This window comes from Syngnathus leptorhynchus, chromosome 13 (genome assembly GCF_054491065.1).
Source record: "Syngnathus leptorhynchus isolate UIUO chromosome 13, UIUO_Slep, whole genome shotgun sequence".
Classification (NCBI taxonomy): Eukaryota; Metazoa; Chordata; class Actinopteri; order Syngnathiformes; family Syngnathidae; genus Syngnathus; species Syngnathus leptorhynchus.
This window is the reverse complement of record NC_141207.1, coordinates 10,808,636-10,834,327: the sequence shown is the minus strand read 5'-3', so window position 1 is coordinate 10,834,327 and position 25,692 is coordinate 10,808,636. Positions and strand designations below refer to the sequence as shown.

General features: G+C 46.0%; 1 protein-coding gene across 1 annotated transcript; it reads left to right on the top strand.

Annotated features, from left to right (window-relative positions):
* Positions 1-1,075: 1,075 nt before the first annotated feature.
* Positions 1,076-24,323, top strand: LOC147047708 (ephrin type-B receptor 1-like). The gene is made up of 21 exons (XM_085927420.1): positions 1,076-1,193; positions 6,357-6,421; positions 9,784-10,074; positions 10,229-10,447; positions 10,526-10,706; positions 12,740-12,895; positions 13,669-13,931; positions 14,060-14,135; positions 14,523-14,647; positions 16,691-16,856; positions 17,184-17,289; positions 17,499-17,560; positions 17,685-17,882; positions 18,497-18,744; positions 19,596-19,663; positions 20,047-20,194; positions 20,308-20,457; positions 21,410-21,606; positions 21,689-21,847; positions 22,228-22,354; positions 22,443-24,323. The coding sequence occupies exons 1-20, from the start codon at positions 1,076-1,078 to the stop codon at positions 22,337-22,339; spliced, it is 3,108 nt and encodes a 1,035-aa protein (XP_085783546.1). The 3' UTR covers positions 22,340-22,354; positions 22,443-24,323.
* The last annotated feature ends 1,369 nt before the right edge of the window (positions 24,324-25,692 follow it).

The following is a 25,692-nucleotide window of genomic DNA, read 5'->3' as shown; positions in this document are numbered from 1 at the left end:
TTTTGCGTCCCATTGTTCTGCCACTTTTACGGAGCACACTCAACCCAAGAGGGGATTTTGGGTGGAATGCCAGACATCATAAGGGCGCACCAAAGCAATTCAAAAACAAAAACTCTCCCTTGGTTATTTTTCATGGAGCAGAACTACAACACTGGGTGGGACGGGCTCCAAGTTTTGGATGATCGACGATGAAGACTTGTGACTGGGTAGACTAAAATGAGCTCTTTATAATTGTTGGGAGATCCACAGCAAGGTCAAATGTCAAATATACTTTGCGAGACCAAATAAAAGAAGCAAACAAGTGGAAGTAAACTTTTCTGAAGTTTAAATTGCATTGCATTTCAACTGCATCAAAAAGCTGCACCAGTTTGTATTGCTATTGACAAATACAAACAAGAGAACTAACAATTTATTTAGTTGCACTAAGTTCATTTTGTTTCACTTGTCAATCACCTTTTGGGTTCTTTTCTCACAAAAATTTATTTTCGGTGGCATTACCTGACATGTTTCGGCGTGTACTTCCGCACTCTGATCAAGGCGGAAGTACACGCCGAAACGTGTCAGGTAATGCCACCTAAATAAATTGTTTGTGATAAAAGAACCAAAAAATGTGACAATGTAACAATTTATTTGTTTCAGAATTTATGACCCATTGTTTGGGTGCCAGAATATATTATTATTATTATTATTATTATTATTATTATTATTATTATTATTATTATTATTATTACGAACGCTCCAAAATTTGAAAGAAGTCGAATTGCTTTTCTTCTCTTTGGCCACTTGACGTCGCTGTGTCCATTGGACTTGGCGTGGAGGCCAGGCGTCAAAAGGAAGCTGATTGGTTAATGAGCCGCCATCTTCTATCCTGATTGGTCACAAAAGTGTCGGAGAGGCGGTAATGACACAAGTGGGAGAGGAGGGGGGGGGGGGAGTGGAGAGGAGAGCAGAGGAGAGGAGCATCCTCCCTCCATCCCTCCCTCCCTCAGCATCCGTCAGCCTTCTGTGCACCGTGCAAGCGTTTCTCTCGTTGACGATGGCGATGTGAGTCTTCCTGCGGAATCCTCAGCAGTGCATGAGTGGGATATTGTTTGAGACGATGGCAGAGGACTGGCGGATACTCATTGGAGTCATGCTGCCCACTTTTACGGGCGTTCTTCTGGGTTTGATCACTTCAGCGTGTGCACTGGAAGGTAGGTCTCGACTGTCAGCAATTTACAATTACCGGCTATTCATCTGACACTTCAAGCGATTGGCTTAGAATCCAATATACACCAACGATGGTGTCTGATTTGATTCTGGAAAGTAAAGCAAAGCAGTGAAATTGCAACTTTCAGTCCATCGTGTTGTTCAATTTTTACTCGAGCAAGCGAATGTTCCTTTTATTCCCATCATGTTTGTCCCCTCCAATTTGTATGCACCCGCTGGTCCCGTCATAAGCGACACAATCGAATGACAGAGCTTTATGAACATTTATTTCCTTGTAAAGATAAGAGTGGGAAAAAAAAATCTGTGTTTATTTCTTTGGCTTAGGTTGGTGTGAAACTGCAGTGCAGGCAGGCAGGCAGGCAGGCAGGCAGGCAGGCAGGCAGGCAGGCAGGCAGGCAGGCAGGCAGGCAGGCAGGCAGGCAGGCAGGCAGGCAGGCAGGCAGGCAGGCAGGCAGGCAGGCAGGCAGGCAGGCAGGCTGGGCGGGCGGGCGGGCGGGCGGGCAGGCAGGCAGGCAGGCAGGCAGGCAGGCGTTGCTGGTGTTTTCCCCTCTAGTGTAGTGAAAGAAAGTCAGTGAATTACCAGCAAAGCCTAACATGGAATGCACTGCAGCTTTGTCTCATATTGGAGAGATTCAAAAGGATGATTGTAACTTGCAGCTTCTGTGATCTTGCAGCATACGACAACAACAGAAATTGAAAATGTGATGCTTGTGAGAAGACTGGCATTTAAAATAGCTTACGTCTGTTGATCATGTCCGCCCACAATGTAATTCCCAAAGCTTCATGTTTCCAATTGAAGATGACAATCATTAATTGTGAATATGATGGATGGTTGTTGGTAATGAAGGCAACATTGAGTAGAGGCGGCAGCCTGGAGTGCTGCCATTGATTCAGCAGCAACAACCAGGTCAAAAGAACGTCACACCTTTTGCTGTTTTGGTGGCCTTTTGCTAGTTGAGGCCAAAGCTTTGCTTTCAACAATCACGTTCCTTTTCTTGGCTGTCCTTCAGATGATTTGGAAGCAAATAATTGACCAAGATGAAAAGTTGTCATCTCATAATTTGTCCTCCCACAGTCTAATGGTGAATTTTGAGTTTGAATGTCTGTTTGTGCCCTGCGATTGGCTGGCGACCAGTGCAGGGTGTTCCTTGCCTGCCTGCCTGCCTGCCTGCCTGCCTGCTGTCCAAAGACCCATCACGGAAGATATCAGCATTATTTATGAGCAACATTTTCAGTTGTTAAATGGCGAGGAGAAAAAAAACAATCTATTGCTGCTTTCTTCCAGCCATCCCTGCAGCAGCCGCCTGTGGTTTTTGCTCATCTTCCTGCCGCTGCCTTAAATAAAAGTGTGAGCCAAATCCTGGGTGGTGTTCTAATGGTGTGTGTAATGACAGACTCTGCCCCCATTAGGGCACATGAAAATGCATTGGCGTCTATTTTCGCTCAGAGAGGAAGAGGTGCAGTGTGGCTGACGGCGGGCGCCTTGTTATGCCATTCCGCTTGCCTAAGAAACACATGGAAGGGCTAAAGTGGCACTTGCTATGCAATCCATCCAATGGGCTCCATTTGATCAGATTTGGGTGGAAGAAATGAGCTACTTGGCACCGTTGCCACAAAAAAGATGATTGATTCCATACCGCGGGCTACAAAAGAGGAGCTGTGCACATTGTTAGACTCACAATGGCCTATTTCATCCTCTTTTTTTAACAAGGCCATACGTATTTGGAGCAGCATCCGGGCTGCTTATTAAAAAGGATTTATTTGGGTGGAGCCTTCATTTTGCGCAGATGTGCACAATGGCTGACATTGATTTCAAAGCATGCACGCCAAGCAAGTTGCAACTTGGATCCTTTGCCTTTGAATGCTCAATTCCTTGATTTGCGCGTGACTGTCGGAAAGGGACTTTGGCAGCCGAGCGAGCGAGCGAGCAGAGAGAGACGCTGGCTGGTTGCTGAACGGGTGTCCTCTCGCATCTCCCGAGACATTGTTGTTGTTGGCAAAGCGTTCTCTTCTGAATTGTATTGTCTGTTCAATGATTGCCTTTTACAGATTGCAAAGGAAGAAATCATCACAAACCGAGAAAGACGAGACACACCCTTCCCCCGAATATACGTGGTGTTGTTTTAGCTCATGTCATCTATTCCTAACCCTGAGCCAGCCAGCTTTTTCTTTCGGCGTGATTTTTCCATAATGGGGCAATTTCTGCTCGTGCTCCTGCTCGTGCTCGTGCTCCTGCTCCTGCTCGTGCTCCTGCTCCTGCTCCTGCTCATGCTCATGCTCATGCTCACGCTCATGCTCATGCTCTTTCTATATTCATGTAGCGACACGCTCTCAGTGTGACAGACACACAGCTCGAGTGGTGGCTACCAAGATTGATCCTTAACACGCTTAAGCTTTCATTCCAAATGTCGCCTCTCCTTCAGCATTTGGAGTCGTACCTTTGTTTGTTTGCGTTTTGTCATCAGCCAGCCCCAGAGCAATATTGGGCTTCATGAATCAAAATGTGTGTCTTGTATTCGACACACGACTCGGTTCCCCAACAAGACACCTCCAATGTTAACTGCGATGTGATGAATGAGTTCTGCTTGTGTGAAAATATTTCCTTAACGATGAATTTTCACATCTTTGCTGTGAATTTTCACGCAACTTTTTCATGGCGCTCTACTAATTGATGACAGTTGCTGCGTAGAAATTCATGAAAAATTCAAACGATGAAAAATTCTTCAAACACATTTGAACCAATCCAGTGATGCTCTATATTTGGTTGAGTTTGCTCTGGATTTTTTTGAACCAAAGTCATTTCTGTGCTTTGGCAACATGAGGAAATATTCAGGTTAGTCAATTTGGGCATTCTGGACTGATGATGTTACGCCCGTGTCAACTACAGGAAAGGAAAGGAAAGGAAAACCAGTGTCGGATGATGTCTGTGCAGCAGCAGCAGCAGCAGCAGCAGCAGCAGCAGCAGCAGCAGCAGCACTGTGTCAGCCATAGCCACGACGAAAATAAAAACCAAAGATACTGACACGAAAGCATACATACGTATCAAAAAGTTGCATATCGCGGTGCTGTGAATCCAACAAATGCTGATTTATAAGCTGCTATTTGAGGACGCAAGTTGCTGTTGTTATTTTTTGCCCAATTCTGCAGCTGTTTTGCCTTTTTACAAACTTGTCGTGGCCTTTGCTTTCTTTTCCATTTGGACTTTGCTTTGGCAACTTCTATTTCTTCTGGCTTCTTATTTAGTTCTTTTTGAAAATGGCCATCCTCCATATGTCAACCTGCACTATATCACGTGGGCATGCCCAAGCTTCATACCGTGCGAGGAGCACGTGCCACCTCGTCTCCACCCTGTGTCTCAGCAAGGTACAAGATGGCAGTGATACAACAGATTGATAGCGGGATAGAAGCTGTCAAGGGAGATGCAGAAGATGCCCGATGGCATGATATTGTGGGTCCAAATAAAGTCATGATGTTGGTGGGTTGACCCTGCTTCCCTCGCAAAGTCAGCCGGGATAGGCTCCAACACGCCCACAAGTCTTCTACCATGGATGGATGGATGGATGGATGGATCTCGAGTTCCTCATCTTCGAAAGCTTCAAAGTAGCTTGTAAAATGCAGTTTTCACCACAGTGTTTGAAAGTGATGCTTATTTTCTGCTGATACAATGTCTTTTCAAAGTGCTGAATGGACTCTTCTGATGCGGCTGAGAGTTCTTTTCGTAGCGCTGGTTGGATGGCTGTGGAAAATGTGGCTGGCACCAGAGCATGGGTCCAGGATCAAATCTTTATCATCTGTCTCTGCAGTGGGTTATTAAACATGGAGCAGCTACAACAACATCATTTGATCAAATACAAGAGCAGGATGACATTTTCTGCTTTTAGAAAGAAGAATCTTCACGTTTGACCATCACTGTCTGGCTGAGGCGGCCCAGGGAGGTATTAACAGTGTGTTCATTCAACAGCTCTGTATCCCACTGAGAGCTCTTTCTCCTCATTTGAGAAGCATTCTTGGATACAGACTGCCAGAGCCTTTTGTCACCGGCCCTGTGTCACTTACTCCACTTGACAAACATCTGTGAGGCTTTTAACGTGTTTTGCTTTGTCATCATGGATCTATTGAGGTTGTTCAATTCTGCCAACACACTTCCAGAAACACACACACACATCTCCTGTACATCCAAAGTAATTGGTTGGGGGATGCAAGGCTAATTAGCATGCCATGATCTGATGTTCCAATTTACAGCAGCACTTGCCAATACAATTGGGTGGGCAGCTGTAGTTGGATGGCTTCCTCGCTCGCTCGCAGGCCTCAACGAGCTTTTAACAGCCCGAGTGCTATCGTAGTAAAAAGATGCTGCTCGATTAAATGCTTTACATTTCACGTCGTGTCGCAGCATGGATTGTAGAGGCGTGGCCGGCTGGCCGGCTGCCTGGCCGGCCGGCCCGCTGCCTGGCTTACTGGCTGCAAGCAAGCACAGCCTACAATATGTCAAAAGTAATTAAGCTGATGATAGTTTTCCCTATTCTGCACAAGGAAATGTGTGCTGTTAATTGTACCATGAATCAATCTCCCATGAATTTTGTAGAGCAACAACAAAGACCTTAGGAATGGCCGAGGCGAATAGCGAGAAGTGAACGAATACCAAAGCAGCTGCATTTTTGTCGTGGAATGTTTGTTGACAAGACACCGCTGAATGCACTGAAGCTACAAATTGGATGATGACAATTGTTACTGTTTGAATAACAGTGATTTCAAGCATTTCATTTTCCCAAATGACCTTCATTCTCCAAGGAGAGCTGAACAAAAAATAAATAAATAAAAACACGGATTCTGCTGTAATTGGGCGAGCTCTGACAAAAAAAAAAAAAAAGTGAAGGGGGTGGATAAAAGAGACGAGTGAACGTGGGGAGGCTGTGAGGAGGAAGGGAGATCATGAGAAGCATGAACAAGCAACAGGAGGAGGAGGAATCAAGCGGCTTGTTTGCCGCCTCTCAATGTGAAGTTTTACTTCCAACGGTTGGTTGGATGTTGGGGCCTTGACAACTCATGTCACTTGAGCGCATATTAGTGCCCTTTAAGGGCTTTTTGTATGTTTGCTCGGATGATATCTCTATTTATTCCTAATGCCCCTTTGTGTTGTGTTCCAGATACAGTGATGGATACAAGGACAGCAACAGCTGAACTGGGCTGGATATCATTCCCTGTCAATGGAGTAGGAGCATTTTTTTCTTTCTTTGGCAGATGGATACGTGAGCATGAGTGTGCCGAACGAAGGCCCAATAGTTTCAATACACGTGATCCGACATTGAGATGAAACAGGATTAACACTATTGCAATCGTGCCAAAAGACACATTGTTAGAGATGTTCCGACTCTAACTTACTGTGCAAGAACAACACAGGAGACAGTATGCCCTTTGAACACTTGCACGTGGAGAATTTGTTCGTCATTGTAGATACAACAACGTCCGAACAAATTCTGCAAGTGGAGAAATTGTTCGTTGCTGTTGACACAGCACTGTCCGAACAAAGTCTGCCGCTGCACCCATGCAAGAGAGTATTTATTGAGAAAAGAAGGGTGGGGGTGACAATTTACATGTGTGGTGGCCAAGGTGGGGGTGAAACACCTGGCCTCTGATCACATCATAGCGGGGGATGTTTTACGATGTTGAGTAGACAAAACAACTTTGATTGCGTCTTCTACAATTGGTCAATCAGTGCAAAGGATCTTAGCACTTTGTTCTACTACTTTGTTAAGACAGGACAAGCTTAGGTCAATCACCACTGATTACATTCCAACATAATATGATCAACCTAATCTATTCAACCCTAACATATCCCTCCTGTTTATCATATGATGTTGTCAAGAAAAACAATTTAAAAAACAAAAAAAACAAAACAACAAACACACAGAAACAGCGTATCATTGCAATCTACGTAGATCAATTTTAGTGTGTGAGTGAAAAACCTGCGGCAAGATGTTATAATGCAGGAAAAGTCTCACACGGTCCCTCTGCCTTAGGCGACCAGAATGTTACCAATAACAACAGTCAAGACAAAAATTGCTCGTGATTGTTCAGCCGTCGGGGGCTTGGCACGCCCACTGTTGGAGGGTGAGCACAATTCTCACCCCCTCTGCAGCACTGCTTCGTCGGGGGAGAACCTGGAAGTGTCTGCCGTGTGGTTGTCGTCTTCAGTGGCCAGGGTAGACTACCTGGCCACCAAGGGGGAAGAGGATTATTCTGCCTCTATTTGAATTGGGGGCGGGGACGCTGGTGATGGTGGATATGCTTCCTTGCTGGAACCGTCGTGTTGCAGTCATCAAGTCCAGAACCATCCCCAGACAGGATCATGAGAGTCAAAGGTCACAACGGTCCTGCGTCGACGTGCAGAAGAGTTGGACGTGCAGAAGAGTTGCGTGCTGTCGTCAGCTGATGATGTTGTATCCTGTAGGTGTGGTCTGTCACCCACACTGGTGCAGACACTTGTCCAGTTGGCGGGCAGCATCGGACAACCACTTGAAATGGCTCTCTCATCCTGACACTTAGCAGTGACATCCAAAGCTCCCATCCAGTGTCCTCCTGGAGAGCAGTCGTCGTTGATGCATTTGTGGGTCTTGTTTCCTTGGATGTAACATGTATAGTTCACTTCAGCTGGTCTCTCTGTGTAGGCCACTTGCGGCAACGTTCGTCCTTTAACAGTTGCGTTGACATTAATCCAAAAGAGTTTGATCACAGGTTCTTTTCTGTGAGTCCAATCAAATCCATGTGCATGATTTGGAATGGGTAAGATGGTTTTGGAAACGAGCCTCTCTTAGGTCTCATGTTTCCTTGTGGATTATGTTTTACACAAACAGGACATGCTTTACAAAAAAAATTAAGTAAGCATCTGAACCAAAGGTAGTGAATTGACCTACACAAACAGGACATGCTTTACAAAAAAAAATTAAGTAAGCATCTGAACCAAAGGTAGTGAATTGACCTTTTTTTTTGTTTTTTGTTTTAATTTATACTACCATTCACACTCTCAATCACACAACTTTCATGCAAACAGCTCGGAAAAACAGACCAAAAAAAAGAATCTATGCCCTTCTTCAATTAAGAAAAAGCTCTGTTTTTTCTTTTTCTTAGCCTGTTCCTTCCCCTGGGGCGAGAACCCCAGCTGTTTCTTAGCTCGGACAAACCAAAGCCGTATCTCATAGCTCGGATAAACCAAACCGTAAACTTCATAGCTCGGACAAACCAAAGCCGTATCTCATAGCTCGGACAAACCAAAGCCGTATCTCATAGCTCGGACAAACCAGAGCCGTATCTCATAGCTCGGACAAACCAAAGCCGTATCTCATAGCTCGGACAAACCAAAGCCGTATCTCATAGCTCGGACAAACCAAAGCCGTATCTTTTTTTTTTTTTTTTTCTTTTTTTTTTCTTTCAACCCCTTTCACAACAACACAATCACACAATTTTTAGGGCTTTAACTTACTTGTCCCCTGGTTCGTTGCACTGCCGGATTCCGTCAATCCACTGTTGTTCGACGAAGGCAGACCTTAGATGCTGGCCCAGCGAAGAATTTACTTGCCAGGTCTTTTCTTTACCAGGTCCTCCTAATGGACGCTGGCTTGTCGACAATGCAGCACGTCGTCCTCCGTCGATCAGCAGTGGGTATGTTGGATCCGGGTCACGGCACCAAAATGTTAGAGATGTTCCGACTCTAACTTACTGTGCAAGAACAACACAGGAGACAGTATGCCCTTTGAACACTTGCACGTGGAGAATTTGTTCGTCATTGTAGATACAACAACGTCCGAACAAATTCTGCAAGTGGAGAATTTGTTCGTTGCTGTTGACACAGCACTGTCCGAACAAAGTCTGCCGCTGCACCCATGCAAGAGAGTATTTATTGAGAAAAGAAGGGTGGGGGTGACAATTTACATGTGTGGTGGCCAAGGTGGGGGTGAAACACCTGGCCTCTGATCACATCATAGCGGGGGATGTTTTACGATGTTGAGTAGACAAAACAACTTTGATTGCGTCTTCTACAATTGGTCAATCAGTGCAAAGGATCTTAGCACTTTGTTCTACTACTTTGTTAAGACAGGACAAGCTTAGGTCAATCACCACTGATTACATTCCAACATAATATGATCAACCTAATCTATTCAACCCTAACACACATCCATGTCAATAATGATACCGACATTGACACGACAAATATATCTTCAAACCATGAAACGTTGCGATGTAGTGGGGTCAGATGAAAAAGCGCTCAGCCGCACACGCTTTTTGGTTTTCGACTTCAGACCTGGGCCGTTGAGGCTGTTTTCTTTTTTCAAACTATATTCATAATAAACCCGTACCGAACGTTGGATCGCGGCCTCCCTGTGTGTTGCTGTTAATAGATGCACAACGCAGACCGAATATGCAGATGAAGAGAACTCGGTTCAATCTAGAGCAAGGTTGAGTAAAGTGGCGAAGCATTTTGCCTCTCCCATCCTGCTTGCTTGTTTGACACACTACCATTTTGCCATCCATCCATCCATCCATCCATCCATCCATCCATCCATCCATCCATCCCAGTGGGAGGAGGTGAGCGGCTACGACGAGAACCTCAACACCATCAGGACGTATCAAGTGTGCAATGTGTTTGAGCCCAGCCAGAACAACTGGCTCCTCACCACCTACATTGACAGAAGGGCGGCGCTGAGAATCTACGTGGAAATCCGCTTCACCGTACGAGACTGCGCCTCCATCCCCAGCGTCCTTGGCTCCTGCAAAGAGACGTTCAACCTCTACTATTTGGAAACAGACAGGGCCGTGTCAGAGGCCGTCCGAGGGGTGGAATATTGGGCCGACGCCCCCTTTCTCAAGGTAACATATTTCCAACATTTTCCACGGCGGAGGGGCGGAAGCGTTCACCACACCGCGGTGGCTTTCCAAGTGACGCTTGGCTTCGGAAGCCATGGCGGGTGCTTACAATGCTGATCGTGCAATTAACAAGGTACGACTTTTTCCGCTATAATAGGTGGACACCATCGCAGCAGATGAGAGTTTCTCCCAAGTGGATTTTGGCGGCAGGTTAATGAAGGTGAACACAGAGGTTCGGAGTTTTGGCCCACTGTCCAAAGGAAAAGGCTTCCATTTGGCTTTCCAGGATCTGGGAGCTTGTATGTCCCTTCTCGCTGTCCGAGTTTTCTACAAAAAATGTCCCAGCATCGTTCAGAACTTTGCTTACTTTCCAGAGGTACGGAACAGACCCGGTTGCTCTTTGGAATTGTCTTTGGTGACATCCTGTCTTTTCTTTTCATTGTTCATGCGGCAGACGCTGACCGGAGCAGAATCGACATCACTTGTCATCGCTCGAGGAAGCTGCATCCCCAATGCAGAGGAAGTGGATGTGCCCATCAAACTTTACTGTAACGGCGATGGCGAGTGGATGGTCCCCATTGGCAGCTGTAGCTGTAAAGCGGGTTATGAACCAGACAATGACAACTTGTGCAGAGGTGAAGAAGCTTTCTTTTGATTTGATAGCTTATCAAGTCCGGAATGTGCCTGGAAAAAAAAATGGGAGGGCTTTTCTTGTGCCTTTCTACACGCAGACTCACTTGGTAAAGGTGGTTTTAAAAAGGACAGGGAAAGCATGTCAACTCACAAAGATGATATTTCCTCCCAAGGCTTCGGGCTTTGAAGCAGACGTGCTAACGCACGCTAGCACCTATTATCTTTTAAGTCCCTGCTTGGTCCATTAAACATCATCAGTGATGCGCCTCTCGAGGCTGGCGGAGAGCAGAGCAGAGCAGAGCAGAGCGGAGCAGAGTCATTTCAATATGAATGCTCTCCCGAAAATCCAGTTTTTCTGCTTATGAATATATAATCACAAGCGCAGACAGACTCTCAGATGTATTTTTTGCGAAAGGAAGTCACCCACCGCACCGCACCGCACCGCACCGAAATACTCTTCATCCTCTTGTGTTTCTCATTTGCGCTGGCTTTTTATCTGCCCTCTTTCCCCATTTCCTCCTTCAAGTATTTCCCCTCATTTCTTATTTTCTTTCGAGACTAATCCATTGTGTGTGTGCATTTCTGTGTGTTCCTGTACATGTGGTGAAATGATAAGTGAGTCTTTTTCATCCCATACTAATTAGGAAAGTGCAAATGAGTTCTGTACTAGGAGAGATATGGTATGACAGTAAGCAAAAGGCAAAGTGGTAAAAGAAGCACTTTCAGGTCACGGGCGGAAGAACGGAACAGTCAGTTGGTCAAAGTTCCACCGTGACTAAACCTGGAGTAATTCCTCACTCAGGGTTTTGCTCAAATGCACTGATGAGCGGGTTACTGTCGTGTATATTCTTTTTCTATGAGGGTTGGCACAGACAGCAGAGCAAATGTGCTCGTCTTTAAAGATTGAACGCAACAAAATCGTGCCCACTCTCACGCATTTCCACTCCCATGGCGGTGGTCCATTTGATGTGAGAGTTTGGTCAATGAATAGAAACAAAGAGCAAAAGCAAAGGCTGCCGCGACCGTTCGTAGTTGGACGCCAGAGTCTGTGAAGACCACTAGTGGCTGTACATGTTGCCATGGTGACGCAACGCCGGCAGCGCACACCGACTTGTTGGCGAATAAATGACCTTGACGAGCCAGATGCCTGTCGGTCTATTCGTCGAAGAGATGGATGACTTCAAATGTTTGTGTGGAATATTTGGGAATGGGACTGACGTTTGACAGCCACCATCTACGGCAGGCACAGCACATCCAATATAAATGACAGCGCTGCAAAGTTGGAGCTTCCACACATTGCCGCAGACCGAGTGAGGAAGTGTGCGATGGTGCCAGATGAAACGTTTTGGTGCCATTTTGGCTTCTCCCCAATGGCTGGAAGTGCTCAATTACTGCGGAAACATTTCATGGCAAGAGCTCCAAACAGTACCAGAGTCTCGTCTCGTTTCTCCATCTGGATGTTTTTTCATTGCTGCACTTTGTGAGCAATTGTCCACAAAAACAAATTGAACCAGAACAGGGTACTGCTGGCAGGTTAGGGTTGGAAACAATCGGATATTGCACACACTGACTTCATCGCAACATATGTTTCATGCAAGTGATTTACTCGTTGTGAGAAGCTGCGTTTTGAGCATAGTTTGTTTGTTTATCTTCAAATTTGCCTTTCATGAGTCCTTCAAAAGCAACACTGATCTTATCCTCTGTTACAACACTGGTATTTTCTGAGGGCATGGCAAATCATGAAACAGACTGCAGATGTGGCAGTCTGAATAAGAAAGTACCTACTTCTTGCTCTCAACACGTCCCTCCCTCCCGAATGATGAAAAAATGCAAAAATAGGGGCGCCCCGCTGCGTCTTGAACTATTTATAGATGCATTTCGAGTGAAAGGCTAAAACATTTGGAATGAACACATACAAAGCACTGTCAAACGCTTGTGTTGTTGCTACCTAAAAAAGACTTTTGTGTCTGTTGTAAATAATGTGCCCTTCCAAACTGCTGTTTGCTAATTTAGTTGATTTCCAATTTGTTGGCAGCTTGTCCGCAGGGCACCTTTAAATCATCCCAGGGGCCCGGATTATGTCAGCAATGTCCACTCAACAGCCGCTCCGCCGTCGAAGCCGCCTCCCTCTGTGGTTGTCGCAATGGCTACTATCGGGGCGATATGGACAAGCCGCACGACCTGTGCACCAGTAAGTCCCTCTCCGGTACCGGCATCAATACATGTATTAAGGGACATATAAGGCCACCTGTGATTAAAATGTCCTTGCGGCCACGTGCGTGTCCACTGGCTTTTCATTGAAGTGGATATGGATGTGTGGCTGCATTGCTATGCAAGACGAGGAGCAGCCTCTCTAGCGCGCCTCCGCTGAGACGCGGTGGAAGTAGGTTGAGACGTGAATCATTTCGGTCTGTCTCAGTCACAGTGTGCATGCGTCTCCTCCAGCTTACGTATGAGGGCGCGCATATATTGGGATTCTGCAGCCCAAAGTAGGCCGTAGACAATACAAAGAATGGGCCCGTCTTCACATGTGAACGTCCTCGCTGACCTAGATAGCACTCCGTGGTTTTTAGGGAATTTCAAAGCGGGTTCATGGACAGTTCACTTTCATTGCTGAAATCAGCGCTAATCTGCAAAAAACCCAATTCCAGAAGAAACCATGGCGCATTCTGCCGTCATCGTTTCACTTGTATGTTCAAATCACCTCATTTGGCCTACATTGGACGTATCTGACATACAGCTCGTGCATTTCATCTATGACTTTACAATTTGGAACAATTGAGACCCCACGCAGCTTGTGTGCTACCATGGAGGTCATCTCAAACTAATATTACAAATGCTTTTTGCCTAACCAAATACTTAGTTGCTACTGCACGCAGTACAAGCAGCTAGGCAGGCAGCCAGCCAGGCATGCACATAAATGGGTGCTTATGGAAGAAAAATCTGGTCCCCCGCAATCTCCAGGTGTCCCTTCAGGTCCTCGTAACTTGGTCTCGGTGGTTAACCAGACGTGGGTGCGACTGGAGTGGCATCCGCCGCGTGACGTGGGTCATCGCCAAGACTTGACCTACAACGTGGTGTGCCAGCGCTGTCACAGTAGCGAGCGCCGGGCGTGCCGGCCGTGTGACGACAGCGTGGCCTACGTTCCGGCTCGGAGGGGCTTAAAAGGAACCAAGGTGGAAATCAGCAAGCTGCGGGCCCACACCTCATACGTCTTTGACATCGAGGTTTGTTTCGTGTCACCATGTCGCAAACTACACGTGGCCCTGAATACAGCAAGCAGTGCGTGAGCTGAGTTGATTTCAAGGCAAATGATGCACTAGCGTTCTTGATCATGTTGTACCCCATTCTACAGGCAGTCAATGGAGTTTCCAATAAGAGCCCTCATCCTGCTCAGCAGGTGTCAATCAACATTACAACCAATCAAGCTGGTGAGTGCCAAAGCATTGTGTGTGTGTGTGGCCATCTGTAATCGTACCCTGGGGCAATGTGGATTATGTGAGAAAGGGATGGCAGCCTTTTAATTCATAAAACATGTTCAGCTCAGCTTGTCGTCTCTTTCCCTCTGTGTTGTTCCGCCGCCTTCCTCTTAGTTCTTGTTCTCTTTCTGGCCTTTGACGAGGGCCCGACCCTCCTTCTCACAGTCAGCCAAGTGACTGTCTCGCCCATCGAGCCTTTATTGAAGTCCATTTCAATTGAAATGTTCCAGTATCCCAGGCTCATTCTTTCTCAATAAGTCATCAATTGTCATATCCGAATTATCCAAAAATGCCTTTCTTTCGTTCTTGTGTGCTAACTGTGCGTGTGCATTTGAACAGCTCCCTCCGTGGTCCCCATAATGCACCAAGTGAGCTCAACATGCCGCAGCTTCTCATTGTCGTGGCCGCCCCCTGAACAGCCCAATGGAATCATCCTGGACTACGAGATACGATACTATGATCAGGTATATTTGGAAAGTTCCTGTGATTTTTCTGTCTGCTTTGTCCAAAGCGCGCTCACTCCTGCCAATCCATCCCAGTCAATAAAAGACACAAACGCAGCTTGACACCGCTCGCTCATCTTAACTCGCCATCATCTCATTGGTGAAACAAATCAGCGTTCACTCCTCCCTCTACTGGCATGGACAGAAAAACAAATAACTTTGACATTGATGACGTTACACTGCAGTGATTTACATACTACCTAGATTCAGCATCCCTGAAATGTATACAGTGTCTCTGTAATGTACGTGGATGGATGAATGGATGAATGGATGGATGGATGGATGGATGGATGGATGGATGGATGGATGGATGGATGGATGGATGGATGGATGGATGGATGGATGGATGGATGGATGGATGGATGGATGGATGGATGGATGGATGGATGGATGGATGGATGGATGGATCGATGATGGATGGAGTCATTTCATTTGATTTTGGCTCTCTTCATAGATTTGAATTTCATTTCAACACACAGTTGCTTGGATGGGTGGATGTCTGTCTTCTCACTTTCATGAGCACAAGTTGAAAGGGATGTGATTGAACGTGTTCAAGATGCACTGCAGAAAGCAAAGCTGGCGTGACCTCCATCTTCCGAAGATCATGAGCATTTAGGCTTCAAGCAAAATACAAATGAATGAATGAATGAATGAATGCTACATTAGTTGTGAAAACTGCAAAACAAAAGGAATCAACGCGACAGTGAACGGACTTTTGACATTTGTGCTCGAACGTCAAAATCACGGTTGAATGTTTCATGATCATTTGACGTTTTGTCATTTCACTGTTTGTTCTTTTTCGATTGATTGATGACAATTCCTTTTCTCTCTTCCCCATTTCCCCCTGGTCAAGCCCTCCTCCTTACTTCCTCATCCGTTGCCTTCACTCCTGTAGATAAGGAGGTTTGAATTCCACAAATGTAATATGGCACAGAGTGGTAGGATTTTTTTTTTCTTGCTTATCTCTGGGTACCAGACCTTCCATCCCAGATGGGGGCCCAACCTCACCTCCCCTCTGTGGCACATTAAGACCCAATTTGTGTGGTCACTTCCAATTGTATAATTATTGCTTTTTCACAGCTAAACCTATATCGGCAAGCATATGTTCAGACTTTTCATTTGTATCCCATTCATTATTATTGCTCGTGTGTTTGGAAGGAATTCTTTGCTCAATGATGTCAGGTGTAATCATAAGATTGAACAATAAAGGCTTCCCTGTGTTGTTTTTCTTTTTGGCAATTCTCCTATTTGAGATTGGGGCCCAAATTGCTTTGAGCTCATTCTACATCCCCAAGCCTAATTTTGTTGATATTGTCTTTTCCCCTCCCTCCATCTTCTCGGCCTTTTGTATTCATCCAGTACCATGTCTGTCATCTTTTCATCACCAAAAGAGTGAGCCTTCCTGGAAGCAGAGAGCTAGCGCCTTGGGCACTCGCTTCTGATATGTTATCAACAAGATGGGCGCTAATGGAAACAGAGCTTTTTCAGATCAACGTGTCCACGTGGACTCTTTGTAATTACGTCGATCTTAAATATAAAACTGGAGAAAAGGCCCACAGCAATATTTGTGGAGTGGGCTGGAATTGGATTTTTAAATAGACAACCGAGGTGTTTCCTGGAGGACCGTTGCCAAAGATGAGAAAACAACCACCGATAGCGCTATCGAAGATGAACATTCCGTGCGAATGAGGTAAAAGGCAGTGCTACTATGTGAGCCATTTAAAGCCATGAATATCAGTTTCCAAAGCAGAAATTCAGAATCCCACTTATCAGCTGTACTCTAGCATGTGCAGGCAAGCTGCTTCGTCAAGACAAGCATTTAGCAATTTGTCACGCAGAGACTCTGCTCTTTGGAGATATGTTCCGGGCCAGGACATAGTAGCTCGTGCCAAAGCATCAAGGACATGACTGATTTTCATGGGATGGAAAGTTCAACCAAGGGTGACTATTTTGTCTGTCTTCCTTCCTTCCGTCCTTCCTTCCTCCCTTCCTTCCTCTGCACAGTCTCAACCGTCAGAGTCCAACAGTTCGCTAGTTTGGAGCCAGACCTCCGGTGTGATTCTGGAGGGGCTGAGGCCAGGTACCGGCTACGTGGTTCAGGTGAGGGCTCGCACCGTGGCCGGCTACGGAGCCTACAGTAAAGAGATGCTCTTCCAAACGCTCACGGATGGTAAGTGTGTGTGTGTGTGTGTGTGTGTGTGTGTGTGTGTGTGTGTGTGTGTGTGTGTGTGTGTGTGTGTGTGTGTGTGTGTGTGTGTGTGTGTGTGTGTGTGTGTGTTTGGCTGGATGGATGGATGGATGGATGGATGGATGGATGGATGGATGGATGGGTGTGTGGGTGAGCTGCTGTAGTGCTGCGGAGGTGTGGAGGTGTGGGCATGCCTGCACATTTTTGCCAGATTGGAAATCAGTCTGCAAATGTGTCAGTTTACCTGAGCAACATTCTTTCTTCACAGTATTAATATGCAACAATTGAATGCTTTGGATGTTTTTGCAGATGAGTTCAAGTCAGACCTCGGACAGCAGCTCTCCTTGATTGCAGGCTCCTTAGTAGGCGGAATTTGCATCGTTTCTCTGGTCGCCATCGTCATCATTTGTAACAGGTGAAAACCAAATGCACTTGGCTGCACGCCATTGGCTGCACGCCATTGGCTGCACGCCATTGGCTGCACGCCATTGGCTGCACGCCATTGGCTGCACGCCATTGGCTGCACGCCATTGGCTGCACGCCATTGGCTGCCAGCTGAAAAGATTTGCACATCGTCTTTGACATTCCTACGTTGCGTCCATTCTTAACCCTTTTTTCCTGTAGGAGAAGGCAGTTGAAAGAAAGTGCCTTAGGTGACAAGCTGCAGCAGTACAATGCTGAGGGAGGTAGGAGCCATGACACCTTCACATATCATATGAGAACAAGACACCAGGCTATTTGTTTGATGATCTGATGAATTTTTTTTTCCTCTCTCAAGTGTAAAGCTGTGCTTCTCCTTTGTGTCCTTAGAGGTAGCGCTGAGAAGTGACGTGTTTAGCGGTCCTACCCCCACGGTGACCTTCCCCACCGTGTCTGAGGGTCACAGTTCACCGGGGGTCAAGATATACATTGACCCTTTCACTTACGAAGACCCCAACGAGGCTGTTCGAGAGTTTGCCAAGGAAATTGATCCCTCGTGTGTCAAGATAGAGGAAGTCATCGGTTCGGGTGAGCCGAACCGGGGTCGTTGACGGGAGTCGCCGAGTATCGTATTTGCTCTCTTCAGTTCACGCGGCAATATTGGCAAGTTCCGCCGCTGCTCGCTAGACAGTCTTCTTCCCAATCGATGTATTCCAAGAGACGGCCTGTCACTTGAAACGGCAGATAAGACCAGACTAAATAAAGCAATTTGACATGTCAGTGAGCAGGAGCCGGGAACAAGCCATTCCAATTATTTTGCTGTGCTTTGAAGTCGAGAAAAATTGGCTTTCATTTATGCTGAAGCAAAGGATAAGAAGTTGTGTCGCTGCTGCTGCTGTGGAAAATTGTGTTTGATGTCCTGCATAAAATTCTACTTTTGTATTTTAGCTGGCAGAAGAGCAAGCAAAGTGACAAACAAAGCAAAGAAAATTCCAATCAAAAGCTCAATCCTTTCAGGGAGCTTGTATGTATGGACAAATGCAATCATGCCACTTGTCACTGGTCATCCTCCTTTGCCATTCAAGTCAAAATAATTCCAGCACTTGATATCAGCCCACTTTTGAGAATTGGGCCACAATCCAAAACTATCGTATTCTCCGTCTAAAAAAAAAAAAGCAACAACAACCTTTATTCTCTTCCAGGAGAATTTGGAGAGGTGTACAAAGGGCGACTAAAGCCTGTGGGCAAAAGAGAAATTCCTGTTGCCATTAAAACGCTGAAGGTGGGCTACTCTGAGAGGCAGCGGCGGGACTTCCTGTCTGAGGCCTCAATCATGGGCCAGTTCGACCAACCAAACATCATCAGGCTGGAAGGCGTGGTCACCAAGAGCAGGCCCACCATGATTATCACAGAATTCATGGAAAATGGAGCTCTTGACTCATTTCTCAGAGTAAGTCACATGCATTTATTCACGGTGCATCGCCAATCAGGTTTATTGTTTGTCATTAGCATGGGTATCATGAGTGAGGTCAATGCAATAGAATGAATCATTGGAGCATTATTTGGATTGATTTTCTGGGTCAAAGAAATACAAAGATGGCCAAGGAAGATCATAGCAGCTTTTCCAGAAAAATACAAAAGAGAGAAATAAGCTCCTGCTCTGTTCTTACCGCCAGCACGCCATCCGTCTGTCTGGCCGGCCATCAGTCCATCCGGCCGTCCGTCCATCCGTTTGATCCCCTTTCTAGGCACTGCTAAAAACAGCAAGACAACTGTTTGATGCTCAGTCCTCACACTGATCTCTTTTGACTCAGGATTTGTCTATTGGCACACGCACACACACACGCTCCAAGCCTTTGGGAGGTGTCAAGGTGCTTCACGTTGTCTCGTCAGGTTTTTTTGGGTTTAATTCCCAGATTTCTTTGGAGTCGTCGTGGGTTCTTTGTCTCAGTGTCATTTAGTCGCTCTTGGTTTGTTGTCTGTCAAGTCATGAATGAGCACTTGTTCTTCCCTTTTCAATTTTGAACATATCCGACTCGTATTCTAACTTGGCCATCCTCATCCCAATGAAATGAATGAAAACTTGTTCTTGATGGCAAATGCAGCACAAAGTGGTGTAGCGATTCAATCGGAAACAAATGTTTAAGCGGACGCATCCTGCTATGGATATAATGCTAACATGTTGTTGCAAGCGATTGCTATTTTTGCAGCAACCTGCTTGCTGACTTTGGCTGAAACCTACTTGTTAGGCACGCTGAATGTTTCCACCTGTCAGTCGTGTCTCGCTTCATGCTCTTGCAGCAAAATGACGGCCAATTCCCAGTCATCCAGCTGGTTGGTATGCTGAGAGGCATCGCTTCTGGAATGAGGTAAGCGCGCGCGCGCGCACACACACACACACACACACACACACACACACACACACACACACACACACACACACACACACACACACACACACACACACACACACACACACACACACACACACACACACACACACACACACACACACACACACACACACACACACACAAGCATTTCAGTATTTCTGCGATAGACAATTGACATTGTGCTCATTTGTTGTGCACACACGCACACACACACCAGCAAAATCAAACAGGCAGTTTCGTAATCCGTAATCAGTAGTGTCGGGTCCCTATTTCAGGCAAAGGGAAACGCCCCAAATCCCGTGACACTTTTACAGCGAGCGGGAGATTCCTAATCAATCCCGCGGCTCGTTCGTTCGCAGGTACCTGGCCGAGATGAGTTACGTTCACAGAGACCTGGCGGCTCGGAACATCCTGGTCAACAGCAACCTGGTGTGTAAGGTGTCTGACTTTGGCTTGTCTCGTTACCTGGAGGAAGACACTTCGGATCCCACATATACGAGCTCACTGGTGAGCGTGCGCAAGCACGCACGCACGCTCGCACGCTTCCACCCAGTCTACATTGATGAGCGTTAGACGTGCTGTGTGTTGCTCTGAGACTTGACCTGCATGGCACTTTTCAGGGTGGGAAGATCCCGGTGCGGTGGACTGCCCCAGAGGCAATCGCCTATAGAAAGTTCACATCGGCTTCAGATGTTTGGAGCTACGGGATCGTCACCTGGGAGGTGATGTCCTATGGCGAAAGGCCTTACTGGGATATGAGTAACCAAGATGTAAGTTGCAACATTCGGATCTGGAACAATGCAACGCTACACTCCGGCTGCGACACAGACGGTAGAAGGAGAGAGGCCAACAATGGCAGCGCATAACGATGAGGAAGGAAAGCATGTGCTAGCCATTAAGTATGCATGAAGCTTCCAAAAAAATGTGCAGCTCGTGCCGCCGCCAAATATTTCCAAAGTGAGGGGACAGAATTGCAAATTGTCAGTGGGGTTAGCACAGGTGCTGTGTTGAGCATGAATTAATCATGAATCCACAGACCTACTTTGATTGACGGCCATGCGTGGAGTGAGGGTTTTTTTTTTTTTTTGGTAACACAAAGCTTAAGAAATGTGTCAGGGTCACTCCGAGTTCACCTTGAGCGCAAATTCCCGCTGCAGCCGTGCCGTGTATTTTGACGCCGGCTTCGAACTTCACATGATGAATTTCAAGCAGTCTGACTTGTGCTTTTTTTTAAAAGGCAGCTCAAAAGCTTGAAAAGAGCCTCAGAGTAGGTGGAGGGAGATAAAAGCCGCTTCTCCGGCTCAATGTTTTCACTAGGAGACTACGCTGCAAATGTGTACACGTCTTGCTTGTATTGTGGATACCCCACAAACGGCGGGAAGCGTCCATTCAAAGCTACAGTAGCACCACGGCAGGCGGAGATGAATCATTTCATTTCCTCTGTGACTGCAAACACTATACCAGCATGGAAATGGAAATATCTTCACTCAATAGCGTAGAGCGAGTTGAAAGAAACTGTAATGAACAATTGAATTTTAATCACGTCCTTTGATTTTCCGTGACCGACCCTCTCGGCTTAATGAAGCTTCTTCCTATTTGCTCCACGAAGCAGCTGTTGTATTTTTTGACTCCTCTCGATGCCACTGTATGTAATGCTAAGTCGGTGTCATTAAATTGCATGATTGGGAGGATGCACTAAGCTACTGTGAAAATGTCCCCCAGGTGATTAACGCCATCGAGCAGGACTTCCGCCTGCCGGCTCCCATGGATTGTCCGCCGGTTCTCCATCAGCTGATGCTCGACTGCTGGCAAAAAGACAGGAACGCTCGACCAAAGTTCCCGGACGTTGTCAATATGTTGGACAAAATGATCCGCAACCCCGCTTCCCTGAAAGCTGCCAGCAACAATGTTGCGCCAGGGTGAGGGTCAAATGTCAAAGCATTGCAATGGCTGAATTTTCTTCTACCTTGACCACTCTCCTCCTCTGCCGCCGGCCGCCAGCCCTTCCCATCATCCTTTGTTAGACGGCGGCGCTCCAGATCTGAGCCGCTTGAATTCTGTGGAGGACTGGCTGGCTGCACTGAAGATGAGCCAGTACAGAGAGTCCTTCTTGGGATCGGGCTTCACCTCCTTGCCGCTCGTCACTCAAATCACCGCCGAGTACGTCTTTCTTTTCTTTTCTTTCCTGCTGCGTCTGGCCCTCAAGCAAGCGCGCATCTTGTTGGCAGCTCGGGAGGCTGGCTGGCTGGCTGGCTGGCGGGCTGCCCTTCCTGCTCGGGGTGCAAATGAATGGCTCTATTTTCAAAATAATGATTACTCCTTTGGGTTCCAGCAGCGCTATTATCCATTGCTTATGCTCATATTTCACATGTTTGCTTCTGCTGCTCTTTGCAGTTTCTCTCTGTGTATTTGCAAACGTGGAATAGAATAGGAAAAACAAAAAAATCTGTATGACGCTCTTCTTGCAAGTTGCTCTTCTTGCTGATGAGTTATTTCTGAAAGCGACAACGTAAGCTCACACTTGATATTTGTTTTGTCAGGGACCTCCAAAGGATCGGGGTATCTCTTGCCGGACATCAGAAGAAAATCCTGAAAAGTGTTCACTCAATGAGGTGCCACATGGATGAGCAGTCTCCGACTGAATCTGTTTGATGGCCAGTGTTTCTGGTAAGGGCGGTGTGCTCTACTTTTGCACGTGTACATGCCATGCCATGCCAATCCATTCCACGGTTCCGACTCTGCTCTTCTCTTCTAGCTTCTGTTTCAACTTAACGTCTCGATGGAAGTGATAATTTGCAGGCTCGGCAGCTCTTCAAGTGGTTAAAAAAAGGATCTGCTCTTTACAAGCCCTGATCTGCTCTGACCTGCATGAAAGCCCATTTCCGTTTGGAAGTCTGATTCAAGGACAGACATGGCCGCCTTAAGTAGCCGAAGGGGGAAATACAAAGAATGGTCCAACCAATGGTGTCAACCAAAAAACGGTCCAAAAAGCACATGAAATGGTTCTGGTGTAAAACGATGAGACGACATACAGAATACAGTCTCATGGTTAAGTGAGACTGTGACCATCGTCTTTCTCTTCATATTGAAGAATGTGTACATATTATGATATGGACTGGTGACTGTGATTGGGATTACTGTTCTTCACAATGAGCTGCTATGTTTGACGTAGGTACATTTGCTGCTCTCTCCTTTTGATCATGAAAAGAGTAGATCACAACTTTCATGCAATGGCTGGCTTACTTCAAAAGAATGTTGTTCATATCAGCACAAATACTCCCTGAATGTCCCAGAGTATGGGAAAGACGCATTCCATACAAAACATGCACAAGAGCGACAGGCAGGCCACAGTATACGACTAATATATTCAAATGAGGTCGTCAAATGCAGTCCATGGCAAAGTCTCGTGCCATTTCGCTGCCATAGCGACACTTGACGGGAGCTCGCTCATTTCTTTAGCACCTGAACACGGCAAATGTCACATGCGCAAATCGAATGACTTTCATACTTGTGTGGATGATGAAACCTTTGGATGGGTCGGATTGTTCGACTCGCAGCTCTTCCCGTGGGACATTTGTGAGTGATGGATGGGTGGATGGATGGATGGTTGCGTGCGTGCGTGCGTTCGTTCGTTCGGTCTGTTTTGGAAAAGCAACCACTGGCAGGCAAATCCAAAGCCTTTCCATCTGACAATTGTGTCATTTCAACTTTTCAACCAAGAATACGGGCAAGGCCCATCCCCCCCCCCCCCCCCTCAAAGCAACAAGATCCACACAGACTTTGTTGGCTAACTTTAACAATTGAGGAACCCTCTCAAATTGCTGCAGCAAGTCTCTCCTATTTTCTGGGAGAAAGACATTTGAAGTTGTTATTTTCAATAGGTTTTGCTTTTGCATGACTGTAATCTGTGTTTTGTCAAGCACCGCTGTTTTTCACTGCTTAGTCTTTTTTTTAAATATATATATATATCTTGCAAAAATGGAAAGTACGGAGTAGGGGAATCTTCCAGTCCATCTTCCACCAGCAATGTGATAAAATACTTCTGATTAAAAAAAAAAAAAAAAAACATGACCTACAGCTCACAAGTAAATAAATGCTCATTGAGCATTGGAAAAACACAAAAATGGTGCCAAAATCATTTCTTCAATGTCATTCAATCAGGTTGTCAATCCTCAAGGGTATGAATGACCTCAGGAGCACAATGCCTCAGGGTCTTGGCAGGCAGGCAGGCAGGCAGGCCATGATCATCTCAATTGGTGTTTTTTATGATGATATCCACTAATAGGGGCTCTTCGCGTTTGGCCTGTTCATTTCAAAGTATTTTTCAAATTTCAAACATGCTCTCTGGATGTGATATGCCTTCTCAATGATTTCTCCCAAGTTGCTATGTGTTCTTTCGTGTTGACTGTCAAACTATTAAGGATACCGTTTGTTGGTTTCTAATTTAAAAGAAAAACAAATCAGTCTGAGCCGAGCACAGTTGTTTTCATGTCAACAACTCTAGCCATCGTTCAAGCATCACGTGCCCTTGCCAATAACACTGTACTATAATGGCTCTTTGCACACTCCTGTATAGAATGATGCCAACGTGGAAGGCTGGGTGTATTATACATACTTTGTGTGCTGTTCAGTGTACCTCAAACATGTAGGTTTGTAGATGTTATCTTTTTGGAACCCATACACTTGTAATGAACTGTTGATCAATAAAGTCAATCAAGCTGTCTTTTTCAACTAACTGGGACAAAACTGGATTTCATTTTTATTTTTTGTCTGGCGATAACAATAATGACTCAACCACGTGAAGACATATGGACCTGTCGATGCATCATGTTCACAGTGCTTTTCAAGAAGACGAATGAACGTGTGTGCGTGCGTCATTGCAGGACTTAAAGCAAAGCCTGCTCAGGCGTGTTTGTGATGACAACATGCTGCATGACCTCATCGAGGGGGGCAAAACAAATCAATGATGCAGGAGGAGAAGGAAGCACTTGCGTTTTGTCTTCACCGCTAATCACAGGCTCTTTTTGTCCATCAACACTTTCTCCAGAAAGTCCCCAGATAAATAATTAACAGCCTTGTTTCTGACCGCGCTCTCCATTTTTCTTTTGGGGCATCATTACTGGTGAAGACAAGAGGAGAGGAGCTTTGTCTCAGTCTGCCTCTCTTTTCATGTCACCGCTTGGCTTCACCTCTCGAGTCCCACACAGAACTCTCTGCAGGCTGATCAATTATTGAGCAGCAGTCAGAAGCAGCATGGTCAAAGAAATATGACACTACAGTACTGGCTGGAGAGACTAGCAGACATTTGAACAAAAGCGGCTTAAAGGGCTGTCGAGTCCAAAGGTCTCTTTCCAACAATATTTTCTGTGCACCTCCACTATTCTAGACACAGCATTGTCATTAATATTGCATTTGTGGAATAAGAAGAGAACCCCCCCAAATCTGGCCTAAAGGGGATGTCAAGTCAAAAGGTTTCCTTTGAATGCAGGCTCCATGAGCCTCCACTATTGAGGAATATTGCATTTGGGGAATAAGAAAGAAGGAGCAGAATCCCGCCCCTTTTTATCCGTCTCAATATTTGCCACCTCGTCAATGTATTCTTAACGAATGGTCAAAGGTCAGACGATCTTTGCGTCATTTCCATTCCTCTCGTCTTCCCTTGCGGTCCTTCCGCCTTTTTCATTTTTTCTTGCAGCGCAAGCAAGCCCCTAGCGAGCTTTCCTGCCTACCATTGTTCTTTCTTCTCTCAAATCTATATTTAGTTGTTGTAGAACAGAGGGGCCTGTGCTTGTATTGTCTTCCTTTGGTTCCTTATTTTTCACCTGCAAAGACATCCGCTGAGCAAACTTGCTGCTCTTCTGCTCTCTATTCTCCATTCTGAAGGGAGCTCAGCTCGAAGCTACAGGGGTTCAAATCCGCATATGCACATATTATTCCATGAATGATTCTCCTTTTACAACGGAACAGAGTATAATGAGGACTCCAGGGATGTTTGACCTCAGTGC

Excerpts from the sequence above, each read along its gene's own strand:
- LOC147047708 (XM_085927420.1), top strand. The coding sequence starts at position 1,076 with ATGAGTGGGATATTGTTTGAGACGATGGCAGAGGACTGGCGGATACTC. Across the intron at positions 14,648-16,690 it reads AGATACGATACTATGATCAG|TCTCAACCGTCAGAGTCCAA; the intron begins GTATATTTGGAA and ends TCCTCTGCACAG. Across the intron at positions 19,664-20,046 it reads GGCATCGCTTCTGGAATGAG|GTACCTGGCCGAGATGAGTT; the intron begins GTAAGCGCGCGC and ends GTTCGTTCGCAG.